Source organism: Sorghum bicolor, chromosome 4 (assembly GCF_000003195.3).
Source record: "Sorghum bicolor cultivar BTx623 chromosome 4, Sorghum_bicolor_NCBIv3, whole genome shotgun sequence".
Taxonomy (NCBI): Eukaryota; Viridiplantae; Streptophyta; class Magnoliopsida; order Poales; family Poaceae; genus Sorghum; species Sorghum bicolor.
In genome coordinates, this window is record NC_012873.2 from 42,284,718 (window position 1) to 42,301,435 (window position 16,718).

The following is a 16,718-nucleotide window of genomic DNA, read 5'->3' on the forward strand; positions in this document are numbered from 1 at the left end:
ACGATTCCCAAATCTACAGAATTTGGCACCTCTAGTGGTTGAAGAAGTTCAAATTGAGGATTTAGTCCCTTTTGAGAATCTGGGGCCCAATCTCCACCAGAACCTTGATGGTGGGCCAGCAAACATCAATTTAGGAATGGTGCATACTTTTTTAATAACCCTGACCCCAGTCAATTTCTCAACATCAACATCTCTGATCACCTTCTTCAACCTTTTTGGGAACAGCTCAAAACTGCAGATTCAGGCTTCTTTCAGAGTTTCCTGGAACACCAGAAGCAATATTCTCCTCAATTCAGTCTGGGCCCAGTCATACATGACAACAACCTCTGGTCTTCTACTGAGCAATATCATAGTGGGCCCTCCCTGTAGTATAAGTCGAGCCCTAATCCAAGCCCAGAAGCAATTAGACTTTGGGCCAAATTCTTCAGAGGAGTTGACCAGACTCAGCCCAATGTCCTAGTGCCAACCAAATGGATTAATTTTTTCACCCTATTGCTACTTAAACAGTCATCTTTTGATTGGGCTAAAGATCTTGTTCAATCAAATGCTTGGCAATTGATAGCTGGTGATTCCTTTAATGAAGGTTATTACTTCTCCCTTCCTACTTCCAAACCTACCATTTCATTTTCTAATTTAGTATGTTCTGAGTATGAACCATCTGAGGACATCTCCAATAATAGCTTGACAATCCTCACAGGCCCTCTGGAATCTACTCTTCTGCCGAATGATAACATCACTGACCAAAACAATCATCAAAGTCCTTCCTCGATTGGGGCTCCACCCTCTGCCCATACAATTACCACTAAAGGTAAGCACCTTCATATTTCTGAAGAAGGCTTGAGAAGAAGTAATAGAATCCATAATCTTAACAAAGGCTTCAAATCCTCTTCTCAAAAGGAGAAAAAATGTTGTCTTGGCTGTGAATCTGAACCCCCAACTTTGTCTTCTGCTGTTGTGCGTAATCTAGGTATCACCTTTTGCAATTTGAAGCCGGACCAAATGGATCAAGATCTTCTGATGGTCAAACCTTCACCCAACAAACGCATAGTGGGCCGGCCCAAGAAGCCAAAGGAAAAAGGAAAAAAAGACTCCCCCCAAAGATCAGCAAGATAGTGGGGATAAAGGGAACAACCCAAAAAGTAGTTTGCTACTTTTCGATCTTTTGCTTCTTTGGTTATCTAAAGCAGCTTTCTAAACCTTTAGACTTTCATACTTAGTTTTATGGCTGTTAAACACTGGAAAATACTTAGTTGGAATATCAGGGGTATCAACTCAGAGAAAAAGTGGAATGCTATTAGGGATAGAGCTATGGAGACAAATTGTGATGTAATTTGTCTTCAAGAGACAAAACGTGAAACTTTTGATCAGACATATCTTAAACTCTTCTGCCCCCCTCTTTTGACTCTTTTGACTACCTTCCATCAATTGGGGCCTCTGGAGGGTCTATCATCATTTGGAAAAGCTCCATCTTTCAGGGACAATGTGTTTTCCAAAATGATTATGCATCCTCTGTGATGTTCACCTCTATGATCAATAACTCTTGCTGGATTTTAACTAATATTTATGCACCTTGCATGGACCCAGGAAAAGCTGAGTTTATCCATTGGTTCAAACACATATCTATGCCTGATACAATTGACTGGATAATTGTAGGAGACTTTAATCTCTACCGCAACCCATGCGACAGAAATCGAGAGGGAGATAATTATCCCGCTATGCTTATGTTTAATGATGCAATCAGCTCTTTAGGTCTCATAGAACTTCCCCTTAAAGGGCAGCGCTTTACCTGGTCTAATAAACAACATCCTCCTCTTCTTGAACGTTTAGATTGGTTTTTCACTTCTGCTAGTTGGACTTTATCATACCCCAACACCTCAGTCAGCACTCTTACCATGGAAACATCAGATCATGTCCCTTGTCACATTTCAATTTCTACTGCCATTCCAAAAGGTATATATTTTGTTTTGAAAATTACTGGCTCAATCATGAGGACTTCCATACCCAAGTTCAACAGGGTTGGTTTACTAACATCCATCATTCTGATGCGGCTAAAAATATTACTGCAAGATTTAAGAACCTATGAAGTGTTCTTAAATCTTGGAAATAAACCCTTTCTAACCTGAACACCAATATCAGTAATGTCAAACTCATCCTTTCCCTTCTAAACTTCCTAGAAGAGCATAGAGATCTAAGTATTTTAGAGTGGAACTTCAGGAATTTATTGGACCATAAACTCATATCTCTCCTTCAATAGCAAAAAACCTATTGGAAGCAGAGAGGAGCTATAAAGTGGGTCACCCTGGGAGATGGCAACACCAAATTCTTTCATGCCCATGCCACGATTAAATTCAGGAAAAACTATATTTCTTCTCTGCAGGATGACAATGGTTTGGTTTGGACTGAGCATCAGGATAAAGCTAACCTCATTTGGAATTCCTTTAAAGAAAGATTAGGATCTTCTAATTTCACTTCTATTGGTTTTGACCTTTCTACTTATCTAACTCCTAACCTTCATCTAGAATCTCTATCTTACCCCTTCTCTAAGGAAGAAATTGACTTGGTGGTCAAAGCCCTCCCTTCTGAAAAATCACCAGGCCCAGATGGATTCAATACTAACTTTATTAAACAATGTTGGCCAATCATTTACACTGACTTCTACAATCTCTGTTCTGATTTTCACTCTGACCCTGAATCACTCTGTTTACAGAGCATTAATGGATCTTACATAACCCTTATTCCTAAAATGCCTCCAAAGTTAATGACTATAGACCCATTTCTCTCCTAAACTCTTCTATAAAAATCCTCACTAAAATCCTTGCTAATGGACTCCAGAGTGTGCTGCCCTCTCTCCTTCATAAAAATCAATATGGATTCATTAAAAATAGATCAATTCAAGATTGTATAGCCTGGGACCTCGAATATCTACATTCTTGTCATCAATCAAAAAATGAACTACTCATCCTCAAACTTGATTTTGAGAAAGCCTTTGATAAAGTTGAACATGAGTTCATGATCCAAGTTATGACTCACAAGGGTCTTCTGGCTAAATGGATTCAATGGATGTCATCTATTTTCAATTCTGGTACCTCATCTGTTATCCTCAATGGATTACCTGGGAAAGTTTTTCATTGCAAAAGAGGGGTTAGGCAAGGGGACCCTCTCTCTCCTCTCCTCTTTGTTTTAGCTGCTGACTTCTTACAAACTCTTCTCAATCACGCGGTTTCTTCTGGTACTCTTTCTTTGCCCATCCCTATTACTAATCATGAGTTCCCTATTTTACAATATGCGGATGACACCCTCATTTTTATTAAAGCTTGTCCCATTGAACTTGCACATTTAAAAGATATTCTCTCTTCCTTTGCTGAATCCTCAGACCTTAAAGTAAACTACTCCAAATCTATGATGGTCCCGCTTAATGTTTCCCCTGCTACATCTCAATCCCTTGCCCAAATTCTAGGTTGCTCCATTGGTGATCTTCCCTTCACCTATTTAGGGCTCCCCCTTTCCCTTTATAAACCTTCAATAGCTGGCTTCTGGCCTTTAACCACTAAGTGTGAGAGGAGACTTGTTGCTTTTTCTTCCTTTCTCAATGAAGCAGGAAGATTACAACTCACTAACTCTATCTTAACTGCTTTGCCCATGTTTGCAATGAGCAGCTATCTTCTTCCTAAAACCATAGTTGAACAGATTGATAAATTCAAAAGACATTGCCTTTGGAGGGGTGCTGACACTAACAGCAAAAAACCTCCCAAAGCTGCTTGGCCCAAGTGTTGCTTGCCAAAAGAAGAAGGAGGTTTGGGCATCCTTAATATCAACAAACAAAATGAAAGTCTTCTCTTCAAACATCTCCATAAATTCTTTAATAAAGACACTACCCCCTGGGTCCAACTTATCTGGGACAAGTATTACTCTGGATCCAAACTTCTTCCATCTTCAGATGTGCCCTTCAGAGGATCATTTTGGTGGCGAGATATTCTAAAATCCCTGAACTCTTATAAAAATCTTGCCACATTAACCATCAGGAGTGGATCTACCTGTCTCCTTTGGTATGACTCCTGGACTGATGATCCTTTAAAACAGCAATACCCTGAACTTTTTTCTTTTGCAATCAACCCAAAAATTTCTTTGGCCACTGCTTCCTCCTATGCTAACCTCCGCTCCCTTTTCCATCTCCCCCTCTCCCCTGAGGCTTACCTTCAATATCTTAACCTGAAAGCAATCATTCAAAATTTGCAGCTCACAAATGAGTGTGACATCTGGTCTTATAATAATGGTCATACAACCTTTTCATCCCATTATGCATATCTCCACCTTGTTGGTCACCATAACCCACACCCTGTTTTTCACTGGCTTTGGAATTCTTTTAGTCAAAATAAAAGGAAAATATTCTTCTGGCTTCTTCTTAATGACCGTCTTAATACCAGATCCCTCCTTTGCAGAAAGAATATGCACCTCCCTTCCTATTGTTGTGTCCTTTGTCATCTAAACGTTGAAGAAGATCTTACTCACCTAAGAGCAAAGATGGATATGAAATCAATGTTGACGACATGGCTACAAGCTTATGTATAATTTATTTTATCTTTTTCTACTCTTTCTTTGTCTCCTAATTGAGACTTGTAACTCTCTGTACTGTTTTCATTGTTGTTTTAATAAATTCCAGTAGGGGGTCAAACCCCTCCTGTTCCATAAAAAAACAATTCCAGTACAGTTTACTTTATGGGTACTATTTACATGTGAGATAGACATTATCACCTCTGGATCGCAAAGGTTCTTTTTTCGGGCGATGGCTCAATTGCAGTGGGTTCCACTACATATTCCGTACCAATTCCAGCAATCACGAGATTGTAAGGCGTACACGATGGAAGATTTGAGGATTTTTTTAAAAAAACATGGAAGATTTGAGTTCTGCTGCCGTAGGAATCAAAGCAGATCAGCAGAACTTGCTGTTAAAATATAAGGCATTTTCACATTTATTTTAATCCATAAAAATGACGCAATAAAAGGGATAATTACGACATGAATTATTTGAGAAAAACAATTCATGAAAAATATTAAAAGGATGACTATCAATTTGCATAAGCAAATTAAGGAGACAGAACATACAACTAATATCATTTTGTTTATGTGAATCATCACAAATGTGAGCAGTGTATCTTCAATAATCGAAACAAAGATGAGTACAGTAATATATGGTACCAGTAAAAGATTATTCACATGATCATCCAAGCAAAACATGTAGAATAATAGCAAAATGCTACCCAGGAACATCATGATATTAACAGTCAAATTAACAATAGGATGAAGGAGATTATACCCTGCAGCAGAACCGCTCGCACCAGAAAAGGCCATGGTGGTGCTTTGTCGTTGTAGTCGTCCCGCTCGGTGCAGTGCAGAAAAGGTTGCCGTGTAGTCGCTGCCGTAGAATCACCAACGAGTAGTCGTGTCGCCAACGACACTCCCCAAAAACATAATCCCCCGTCCTCACCCGAGCAGATGAAGCGCACGACGGAGACGCGTTCCGCAGGCCTACTCTTCCATCTCTGGTGCTCGCCGGAGATGGAAGAGAAAGGACTTGCGCAACTGGATGTGGTTTATCCTTAGTGGGAGAACCGAGAGGGTGCGGGTTCTCTTATAGGCAAGCAGAAGGAGGAAGGCCAGGCGTGGAACAGAAAGGTCGCGCATAAAGGCAGGAGTTACGGGAGTTACAAAAACTTCTCTCAATCAAGATCATGAAGGCAGGAGTTACGGGAGTTACCAAAAACTCCTCTCAATCAAAACCATGAAGGCAGGAGTTACGGGAGTTACCAGAAACTTCTCTCAATCAAAACCATGAAGGCAGGAGTTATGGGAGTTACCAGAAACACCTCTCAATCAAGACCATGAAGGCATGAGTTACAAGATTAAAGGCCTCGCTCGCCCGCCCGTCCGCTCGCTCGCTGCCTGCCTGCCTCGCCACGCCACGCCACGCCACACCGTCTCTCAGTTAAACTCCCATATGGTACAAAACAAATTACTGCACATGTAAGGACCATAGAGTTTAATAGATATTATTAAATTAATGGGCTAGGCCCATAATATCTAACAATCCCCACCAAACTCTAGGGGTACACAATTTTAAGTTCTCAAATACCACATTCCTTTTATATACCAGTGTTTCGATGGAGACTGTTAAGTTGAACATCCATCTAGAAGACTAGCTACACTCAGCCACAACTGAACAATGGACAAAACCTTGAATTGACAGTTTTGTATGAGATGAGTTTCGCAAAGCCTCTTAACTGATACTAGGCTGTCAAGTGCCTTTCCTTTGTTTAAAGCATATAAGTCACACTTCAGGGCCTTTTCATGAGCATCTAGAGATTACCCACATCTCATAGATTGTGACTAGCAATCGAGCTCATATAGGTGTGTTCCTTATAGGATGTTTTGTAGGACAACATCCCAGCTATACAAAGCCGCTCGGATCACATTAAGAACTTAATCAACTTGCCTTACAGTACTGGAGAGACGGTGCATCTCCAACGAGCTGAGTTATAGTCTAAGGGGTCTCTCCTCAGTCAGTCAACAGCTTGTTTCACCATCCTAATTCATGGGATCTCCAATCACATAGGACAGGTTACTACTGTTGCTGGCTCTACGTGGGTCTCAAACCTAGTTCCCTCGACGCGCCTTCTATCACATTTCATGACAGACCCTTAGTGAATTCATCTGCCAGATTGTTTGATGTATGGACATAGTCCAAGCCAATTATTCTGGAGTTTCTTAATTTTCTGATAGTCTTCAAACGTCGTTTCACATGATTTGTGGACTTCATGTTATCCTTAGAACTGTTTACCTTTATAATCACTGTTTGGTTATCACAGTTCATAGAAATTGCCAGGATTGGTTTCTCAACAATCGGCAAGTCCATCAGGAGATCTCGAAGCCACTCAGCCTCAGCACTAGCAGTATCCAATGCGGTCAATTCTGCTTCCATTGTAGACTTCATTAAGATAGTCTGCTTGCAAGACTTCCAAGAAACAGCACCACCTCCAAATAGGAACACATATCCACTCGTGGCATAAAGCTGATCCACATCAGAAATCCAATTAGCATCACAATAACCCTCTAGTACCCTCGGGTACCTGGAAAAGTAAATGCCATAACTCATTGTCCCTTTCAAGTAGCGCAACACTCTTTCAAGAGCATTCCAGTGAGTATCTCCCGAATTTGACACAAACCGGCTCAATTTGCTTACAGCAAATTAGATATCAAGCCTGGTTGCGCTAGCTAGGTACACGAGAGAGCCAATTATCTGTGAATATCTCAATTGGTCTCTTACAATTCTGTGATTCTTTCTCAAATGAACGCTTGGATCATACGGGGTAGGAGCAGGCGTACACTCACTGTACCCAAATCGGTTCAAGACCTTTTCCACATAGTGGGACTGCATAAGAGTTACCCCACCATTTCCTTCCTCCCGTGAAAGCTTAATGTTAAGAATGACATCAGCCTCACCCAAGTCTTTCATCTCAAAATTGTTTGACAAAAATTCTTTTACTTCTTTGATCACATTTAAATTGTTGCCAAATATTAATATATCATCCACATATAAGCACAGTATCACACAATCACCACCACCAAAATGATAATATACACATTTATCAGCTTCGTTCACAGCAAAGCCGGCTAATGTTAAAGTTTTGTCAAACTTCTCATGCCACTGCTTTGAGGCTTGCTTTAGGCCGTACAAGGACTTCAATAACTTACAAACCTTACCCTCCTGACCATTTGCAATGAACCCATCGGGCTGATCCATGTAGATCTCTTCCTCAAGCTCTCCATTTAGGAAAGCTATCTTAACATCCATCTGATGAATGAGAAAACCATGTGAGGCAGCCAGGGATAACAACACACGAATGGTCGTCAGTCGGGCAACAGGTGAGTAAGTGTAAAAATAATCTTCACCTTCCTTTTGGGTATAGCCCTTAGCAACAAGCCTTGCCTTGTACTTCTCAATTGTACCATCAGGCCTCAGCTTCTTTTTAAACACACATTTGCCGCCCACAGGCTTGCAACCAAATGGACGGTCAACCACTTCCTACGTCCCATTGGACATAATAGATTCCATCTCACTTTGCACTGCCTCTTTCCACATATCAGAATCAGGAGAGGAATATGCCTCAGAAATGGTTGTGGGAGTGTCATCCACGAGGTATATAATAAAGTCTTCTCCAAAGGATTTAGCAACTCTTCGCCTCTTACTTCTTTGAGTGACAGTATTATCAGCCTCCTCAGAATTTTGCTCAAGCTCATGGGTGTTGTCATCAGCGTGTATATTTGAATCATGAGATTCAGGAACAGAGTCCATAAACATGCTAGGTGCACCTATTTTCATAGGAAATTCATTCTCCAAGAACGTGGCATCTCTAGACTCCATGACCGTCCCAACAACCATATCAGGAGCATTAGAGTTTATTATTAAAAACCGATAGCCCACACTATGAATGGCATAGCCGAGGAAAACACAATCTACAATTTTCGGTCCAAGCTTTCGCTTTTTGTTTATTGGCACGTTCACTTTGGCCAAACAACCCCAAACGCGAAGATAAGAAGTATTTAATCTCTTTTTCTCCCATTCCTCAAATGGCGCAATTTCTTTGTTATTCGTGGGCACTCTATTTAGGACATGATTCGCAGTTAGAATTGCCTCACCCCACCATTCCTTAGATAATCCAGCAGTCTCCAACATGGCATTCACCAAATCAGTTAGAGTACGGTTCTTTCTCTCAGCAATCCCATTGGATTGAGGTGAATATGGAGGTGTCCTCTCATGGATTATACCGTGCACCACGCAGAACTTAGAAAATTCAGTAGAGAAATATTCTCCCCCGTGATCGGACCTCAACCGTTTGATTTTCTTCTCAAGTTGATTCTCAACCTCAGCTTTAAAGGTTTTAAATATTGCAACGCCTCATCTTTTGTTTTAATTAGGTACACATAGCAGTATCGAGTGCAATCATATATGAACGTTATGAAGTATCTCTTACCACCTTTTGTTAAAATTCTGTTCATTTCACAAATATCGGAATGGATGAGTTCAAGTGGTGCCAACTCTCTCGCCGCAGCAGCCTTGTGAGACTTGTGAGGTTGTTTTGCCTCAACACATGTATGGAATTTTGAATTTTTGGCAACATAAAATTTAGGAATTAAATTTCAATTAGCTAAGCGAGACATGCAGCCAAAATTAATATGACATAATTGAGAATGCCAAACATTCATCTCAACATTAACGTTATTAACCACATTGTTCATGGCAAGAGGTAAAAGTGTCAACCAGCGACAAGCGGAACAAGCCTCCACTTTCATAGCCTTTTCCAACAAAGGTTCCATACTTTGACATTACACATTTATTAGACTCAAACACAAGTTTAAAGCCATCACGGCACAGCAAAGAGCCACTAATCAGATTTTTCCTTATAGAGGGGACATGATGTATGTTCTTGAGTTGCACGGTCTTCCCTGAAGTAAGCTTCAGATCCACTGTACCAACACCAAGAACACCAGCACGCGCACCATTCCCCATCAGCAAGGCTCCACTCCTCCCGATCTGGTAAAAGGAAAACAAGGACTTATCAGCACACACATGTATATTTGCACCTATATCAACCCACCAATCAGGTGAGGAACAAACTGAAAATGCAGATAAATTGCCATACCCAGAAGCACCTGCATCAGTCTCAATGGTGATAGCTGTCTTCGCCTTTGGTGAGGGCTTCCATTTAGCCTTAGGACACTCTCTGGAGAAGTGCCCATTGTTCCCACAGGTGAAGCAAGTCATTTTCGCCTTGTCAAATCCCATCTTCTTGTTATTACCTTTCTTGAAGGAAGTAGTGGGTTTCTACTTAAGCTCCTGCTGGGGCTTCTTCTTCTGTGGTTTAGGATGAAACTTTTGCACCACATGTGCACTAGTAGTCGCCTCACCATTCTCGCCCTTGCCCTTCCCCTTGACATCCTTTGCTCTAGACTTGTCCTCGACATTAAGACTGCCAATAAGTTCAGCAATACTAAACTGCTGCCTCTTGTGCTTCAAGGTAGTAGCAAAATCAGTCCAGCAATGTGGCAGCTTAGCAATAATGCAGCCTGCCACAAACCTATCAGGGAGAGGACATCCGTACAGCTCTAATTCTTTCACCAGTCCCTGTACCTCATGAGCCTGTTCGACTACAGAACGGATATCAACCATCTTGTAGTCATGGAGCTGCTCCATGATATACAGCTCAGAACCAGCGTCAGAAAGACCGTACCGGGCCTCAAGAGCCTCCCACACAGCTCTGCCCGACAGGAGTGGTATGTAGGCATCAACCAGCGAATCATGGATGATGCTCAACAGTGCAACCTTGCACATGGTCTCAGCATGTCCCCAGGCCTCCTCATCCTGCTCGGATCTCACACCGGGAGGCTGCTTCTAGAGCACATGACCACAGCGCATGGCTGATAACCACAGAAGGGCTTTCTCACGCCACCTCTTGTAGTGAGTGCCCTCAAACGGCGTAGGCTTTAGCATACCCGCAAAGCCAACAGATGAAAATGGCCTGAAATTACGTTTTTGGATTGTTGAAACATAAGGCATTTTCACATTTATTTTAATCCATAAAAATGACGCAATAAAAGGCATAATTACGACATGAATTGTAACACTCCTAGTGTTAGCTTGCATGTCAACCATGAGCATTGCATCAACATAAGCATAATCATGCTCATTCATAAGCATCATATCATGATCACATGTCATCTTATGTGTACCATGTGTGATTTACTTGTTATGTAACTTGCTATATGCGATAGTAATGTGTAACCAATGCATATAAGTTCACATTGTCTTCCAAGATACTTTAATCATATTTAGAATAACATTTTGAACAAAGTTTATGCTGGAGGTTCCCCCAAAAATGCCCCTAAGTCATGGTTAACCCTAGGTTGACCTAGTTGACCCCCTAAACCTCTTTTCAAAGACCTTATATCAAAACCAGTGCTAGAGACCTTGCATGTAAATGACATCTAAAGCAAAGTTGTAGCAAATTTCATAAGCTACAAAAGTTATGTTGATGACTTTTTATGAAAATGCTTGGAACACATTCAAAATTAGCTCACAAGGCAAAAATCAGGGCTGTTTCTACACTTAGCGAAATTTGCCTAAGTCAGAGGCGACACAGTTTCGAGGTAGGGTACTTGGGAGCTTTATAGTTTGAAATCCAAGCAGAACCAGACTTTGATCCTTTAAGCAATCTTGTGGAAATCATGTAGCTCTATCCAATGGAACAAATCCGAGCCAAAACCATCGAGTGAATTGAGAGTAAAACATCGACGAAGATCAGGGTTCAGACACTGCCGACGGCGACTGAATCACGCGATTCAATTCGTCAGTCACTGGCCGGCCGACGCGTGGACGACCCGTGGCGGCCGTACGTCGACGGCGACCCCGCATGTCAGCTCCAGCATGTCCCCTTGGACGCCACGACGCCACCCCGAGCGCCAGCCGTCCTCATTTCCTTCCCCGGCGCTCTCTCTCTTCTCCATTTCGCCTCGGCGAGCTCCGCCGCAAATCGGCAGCTTCGCCCGGGCGTTCCTCGCCGTTTCCGGCTGAGCCAGCCAGCCAAAAGCTTCGCCAGAGCCTCCTCTACCTCGGCGTCACCTCTTTGGCCACTGTCGAGCGCTGGTAAGGCGGCATTGCCAAGCTCCGAGCTGTTCTCCCTCGCCGCCCTCGCCGCAGTTTCGCCCGAGCTCACCGGCGACGTGGCCAGGCCTCCCTGCTCCACCATTTCATCTCATTTTTTCCTAGAGCTTCCCCTTGACCCACTGATGCTCGGCATGAACCTCAACCGGATCGGCATCGGCTGAGCACGCCGGCGTATCGCCCGCAGCGCCGCCGAGCCGCCATTCGGGCCGACGAGCCCCCTAGAGCTCGGTAGAGTTAGGGTTTCGCACCTCGGCAGGTGCGCCTTGGTGAGAGGGTCACGACTGTGCCCTTGGATTCGTCCGAGACCTCGCCGTCATCGAGTTTCACCGGCGACGAGCTCTCCCTGTCTCTGTGTCACTGTTGAGCGGGTCCCGCTGACCAGTGAGTCCCTCTATCAGCCTCTGTCTCTCTCCCCTCTAGTTCACTGTTTTGCAGATCCTGTGTTGTTTTTGTAAAATTTATAACTTGAGTTATACAGATCCAAATCGAGTGATTCCAATTTTGCTAGGTTCTTGAGTCAGTCTAGTTGTTATTCAAAATATAAAACATGCCATGTTTTTGCATAAATAAATAGATATAATTTAATCTTGGTTAAATAGGAGGTAATTATATCTTGGGATCTTTGAGTTCTATGGCCATGCAAGTTTAGGGAAGTATTCTTCATGCTATGAGTAGGCTCTGATAAATTTATCATGATTTTTGGATGACTGTTGGTGAAGTTATAATTATTTCTTGTTTAAATAGGAGTTTCTTGTGGTAATTTTAGTAAATAGATTATAACTCCTTTTATGTTGAAACTTGCTAAGTGATGTAACTAGGTGCAAACGAAGCTAACAAAAATCTGAAATATGTTGTTTGACACTTTTTGATAGGGTTTTACATTTATGTCCTTAATGCCATGGTTAGCTTGTCATTTTTGTATCTTGCAATTTACATGTGCAAGAACCCTGACAATTTTACAGTAACATTGTGGTAGCCTAGATAGCTTTCTGTAATTTTATTAGAATTTTTGGAGCACTTGTGTTGCATGCTCATGAAATCATCTTAATAATTAAATAATTAGAAAAGGTGATGATAAAAATGAGTTTAAGCCTTGCCATGATGTTTTATGATGTTTCTTAGACATGTTCTATCTACTGGTGCATTTGGTTTGGACCAATGTTACACTCTTAGTATATGTCAAAATATTATTTTGCTAATTATGTCCTTCCTAGAGCATATTCTGTGTAGCTGATAGAAAATTGTTAAGAACTGCTTGAAGATAAAGTTTTCTGGAAAACTTGTCTATAACAAACTTGTAGCTAACTTGCTTACCTACCTTATGTCCAAATCTCATGACATTTGGCTGAGTGGTTTAAGAGTTATGAATGTTACACGTAGCTGCTGCGAAGTGCTTGCTCTCTGGATTTTCCAGGACAGCCAGCAAACTTTGCCTGTTTCAACCTACTTTTGTTGGGGATCTTTCTAGGATGTCTGAAAGTGAATTGTAGACAATTTGTTAAGGTTTCCAGAAAGTGCCCACTTGCTTAGTTTGGCCAACTGGTGCCTAAGTTATAGCTGAAACTTGTGACTAGCTAATCTGTCCATGACACCAGTGGCTAAGTGTGAATAGCTAAGGTTGGGTAGCTTGCCTAGTTAGTCTCTCTACCGGAGAAGAAGTATGCACTTACGTGTTGTTTCATGATCCTCTTTATGTTAGAAGCTTATGCTCATGTTTGCACCCTGTTTTACGTTCCTTTGGCTTATCTTCATGACATTATGCATCATATGTGCATTCTCTTTATTTATCGCCTTGTCATGCATACTTAGGTGTACCCAAGGGCGTGACGGTCTTGGAGTTCGCACCACCCGAGCCAGAGGAGCAGCAGGGGGAGCCACCTCAAGGAGCTGAGGAGGAGGAGGACCTACCGGAGTGTCCCGATCACCGTCCTTCCACCTACATCGAGGGCAAGCCCGGAGCATTATAAGCCTCCTCCTATTTTTGTTATCATGTCCAGTTGTCAATTAACTATGGTTATGTATTGTTGCATTAAGTGTTAGGCGTTGATATGACACCCTTGTTGCATAATGACTACCTTGTCCACCTTATACCTTACCCAAGTAGCTCCAAGATCGAAATGATGCTTAGCCATGCTTAGCTCGGTAGAAGCCGGGTGATTTCCTATCACCTGCGAGAGATAGATGGATACTGGATCACGGTTGGCTATATTTGCTATCGTGGAAAATAACCATGTACTAATAATGAATTTGGAACCGGGCGGGATGACGATAGTGCAACAACAAGGCATGGAGGTCTTGGGTGTGAATCTATCCTCGTCTGTGTTGGTTAAGGACTGATTCGTTGTACGTCCTCGTGTCATGTTGAACGCATGCCTAACACTTAGTTGGCCGGATAAGTCGTTCCGACCGCGAAGCCTACGAGTGCAACTCAGGCCGGATACCCCGTTCTGTATGAGTGCGCACCCCGGTTGGTAGCAAGGATGTGCGGGGAGTCAATGGCGTAAGCCCAGGTCTCAGGTTAGAGTCCTGCCCTGGTAGATTGGCGGTCCCTAGGGGTGCGGCGCTGGACGGACCCGTGACTTGGTCCGGAGTTGTGCTAAAGGTGATCCGAGCTGCCCTCATGAAGTATGCTTGGGTGAGTGCTAGGAATACCCCTCCAGCTGGATAGGAATCGATTCGAATCGCCGTCTCTCCCGGATAGTGAGAACTTGACTCGAGCAGCAACAACGTAGAACTCACTGAATAACTTAATGGTTATGATGAAGAATGTGATAGCTATGTGATAATCTGGATATGGTTATTATTGTGATGCTTAATACTCAAGTGTATGCTTAGAACAGGTGCTAATCTAGTGGATAGTTGATTCAAATAATTAACTTGCTGCTAAAATTATTATAAATGTGTTACTTACAACTAAACAACTTTTCATGCAAAAGTCGAGTCAAACCAGTCCACAAATATTAGCCTTGCATACTCCTTGGTGTCACTTTATTTCTGGTTTATGACGGGTGAGTCTAGCTGAGTACATTCTCGTACTCAGGGTTTTATTTATCCTTGTTGTAGATGATGTCGTGTCTCACGGCTACTGTGCTAACTGTCATCATCCGGCTGCGGATGACGAGTAGATCATGGGAAAGATCACTTCTATTATCTCCAGTTATGCTTTTGTGGGAATGACTATGGAACTGGCATGTAATTGAACTGAGTGTGTGTTGTTTAAAACTACTTTGCTTCCGCTATCAAACTATGTTGTAATAACTCTACTTGAACTACGATGTGTTGTAGAACTATGTTCTGTGATGAATGCTGTAATCTGTGATGGAGATGCTTGATCATGTACGGTCTTGATTGTATGTTGGTTGAATCGAGATCTTCTGAGATTTCGTCGGACTACCGGGTTTATATGGGTTCAAGTCTATTGGCTTGACTACCTTTGTGGTCGCTAATTCACTTGAATTCTTATAAATTGGACGGTTCTGTTACATGAATTATTTGGGAAAAACAATTCATAACAAATTTAAAAAGATGACTATCAATTTGCAGAAGCAAATTAAGGAGACAGAACATACAACTAATATCATTTTATTTATGTGAATCATCACAAATGTGAGCAGTGTATCTTCAATAATCAAAACAAAGATTAGTACAGTAATATATGGTACCAGTTAAAGATTATTCACATGATCATCCAAGCAAAACATGTAGGATAATAGCAAAATGCTACCCAGGAACATCATGATATTAACAGTCAAATTAACAATTGGATGAAGGAGATGATACCCTGCGGAGAACCGCTCGCACCGGGAAAGGCCATGGTGGTGCTTTGTCGTTGTAATCGTCCCGTTCGGTGCAGTGCAGAGAGGGTTGCCGTGTAGTCGCCGCCGTAGAATCACCAGCGAGTAGTCGTGTCGCCAACGACACTCCCCAAAAACGTAATCGCCCGTCCTCACCCGAGCAGATGAAGCGCACGACGGAGACGCGTTCCGGAGGCCTACTCTTGCATCTCTGGTGCTTGCCGGAGATGGAACGGAAAGGACTTGCGCAACTGGATGTGGTTTATCCTTAGTGGGAGAACCGAGAGGGTGCGGGTTCTCTTATAGGCAAGCAGAAGGAGGAAGGCCAGGCGTGGAACAGAAAGGTTGTGACTCAGAAACTCGTCTCAATCAAAACATAAAGGCAGGAGTTATGGGAGTTACCAGAAACTTCTCTCAATCAAGATCATGAAGGCAGGAGTTGCGGGAGTTACCAGAAACTCCTCTCAATCAAAACCATGAAGGCAGGAGTTACGGGAGTTACCAGAAACTCCTCTCAATCAAAACCATGAAGGCAGGAGTTACAAGATTAAAGGCCTCAGCTCGCCCGCCCGTCAGCTCGCTCGCTGCCTGCCTGCCTCGCCATGCCACGCCATGCCGTCTCTCTGTTAAATTTCCATACGGTACAAAATAAATTACTGCACACGTAAGGACCATAGAGTTTAATAGATATTATTAAATTAATATGCTAGGCCCATAATATCCAACACTTGCAGCAAACAAACAGGGCGATGTGCAGAGTCAGTGAAGAAAATATATATCTACTGCTGCAAATTACTCCCTCCGTCCCAAATTATAAGTCATTCCAAGAATCTTGAAAAGTCAAAGTTTTTCAAGTTTGACCAAATTTATATAGCAAAATAATAACATTTTTGGTACCAACCAAATATCATTAGATTCTTTGTTAGTTATATTTTCATAGTGTACCTATTTTATGACATAAATCTTTGTATTTCTCTCTATATTTTTGATCAAACTTAAAAATGCTTTCACTCTCTAAAATTTTTGAAACGACTTGAGCCGAGGAAGTAGTAATGGATGGAGTGAGCACTGAGCAGGCTTCGGTTGAATTCGGGGGGCTCCGCTGACAGATGCACTGACGTCAAGATTGGTATGATGGTCACCCACTCATCCTATACGAGCTTTCACGGTGTCACGGAAACACTCCTGATTGGGTGGAGCATCCG

At 42.3% G+C, this 16,718-nt stretch overlaps 1 protein-coding gene across 1 annotated transcript; it reads right to left on the reverse strand.

The window, feature by feature from the left end:
• LOC110434313 lies at positions 9,710 to 15,810 on the reverse strand. The gene is made up of 2 exons (XM_021458159.1): positions 15,500 to 15,810; positions 9,710 to 10,574 (listed from the first exon to the last, which is right to left on the reverse strand). Exon 2 carries the CDS (start codon positions 10,385 to 10,387, stop codon positions 9,881 to 9,883), a length of 507 nt encoding a protein of 168 aa, XP_021313834.1. The 5' UTR covers positions 10,388 to 10,574; positions 15,500 to 15,810; the 3' UTR covers positions 9,710 to 9,880.

Bases quoted from the DNA above. Each gene is read 5' to 3' on its own strand.
- LOC110434313 (XM_021458159.1), bottom strand. From the start codon at position 10,387: ATGTGCAAGGTTGCACTGTTGAGCATCATCCATGATTCGCTGGTTGAT.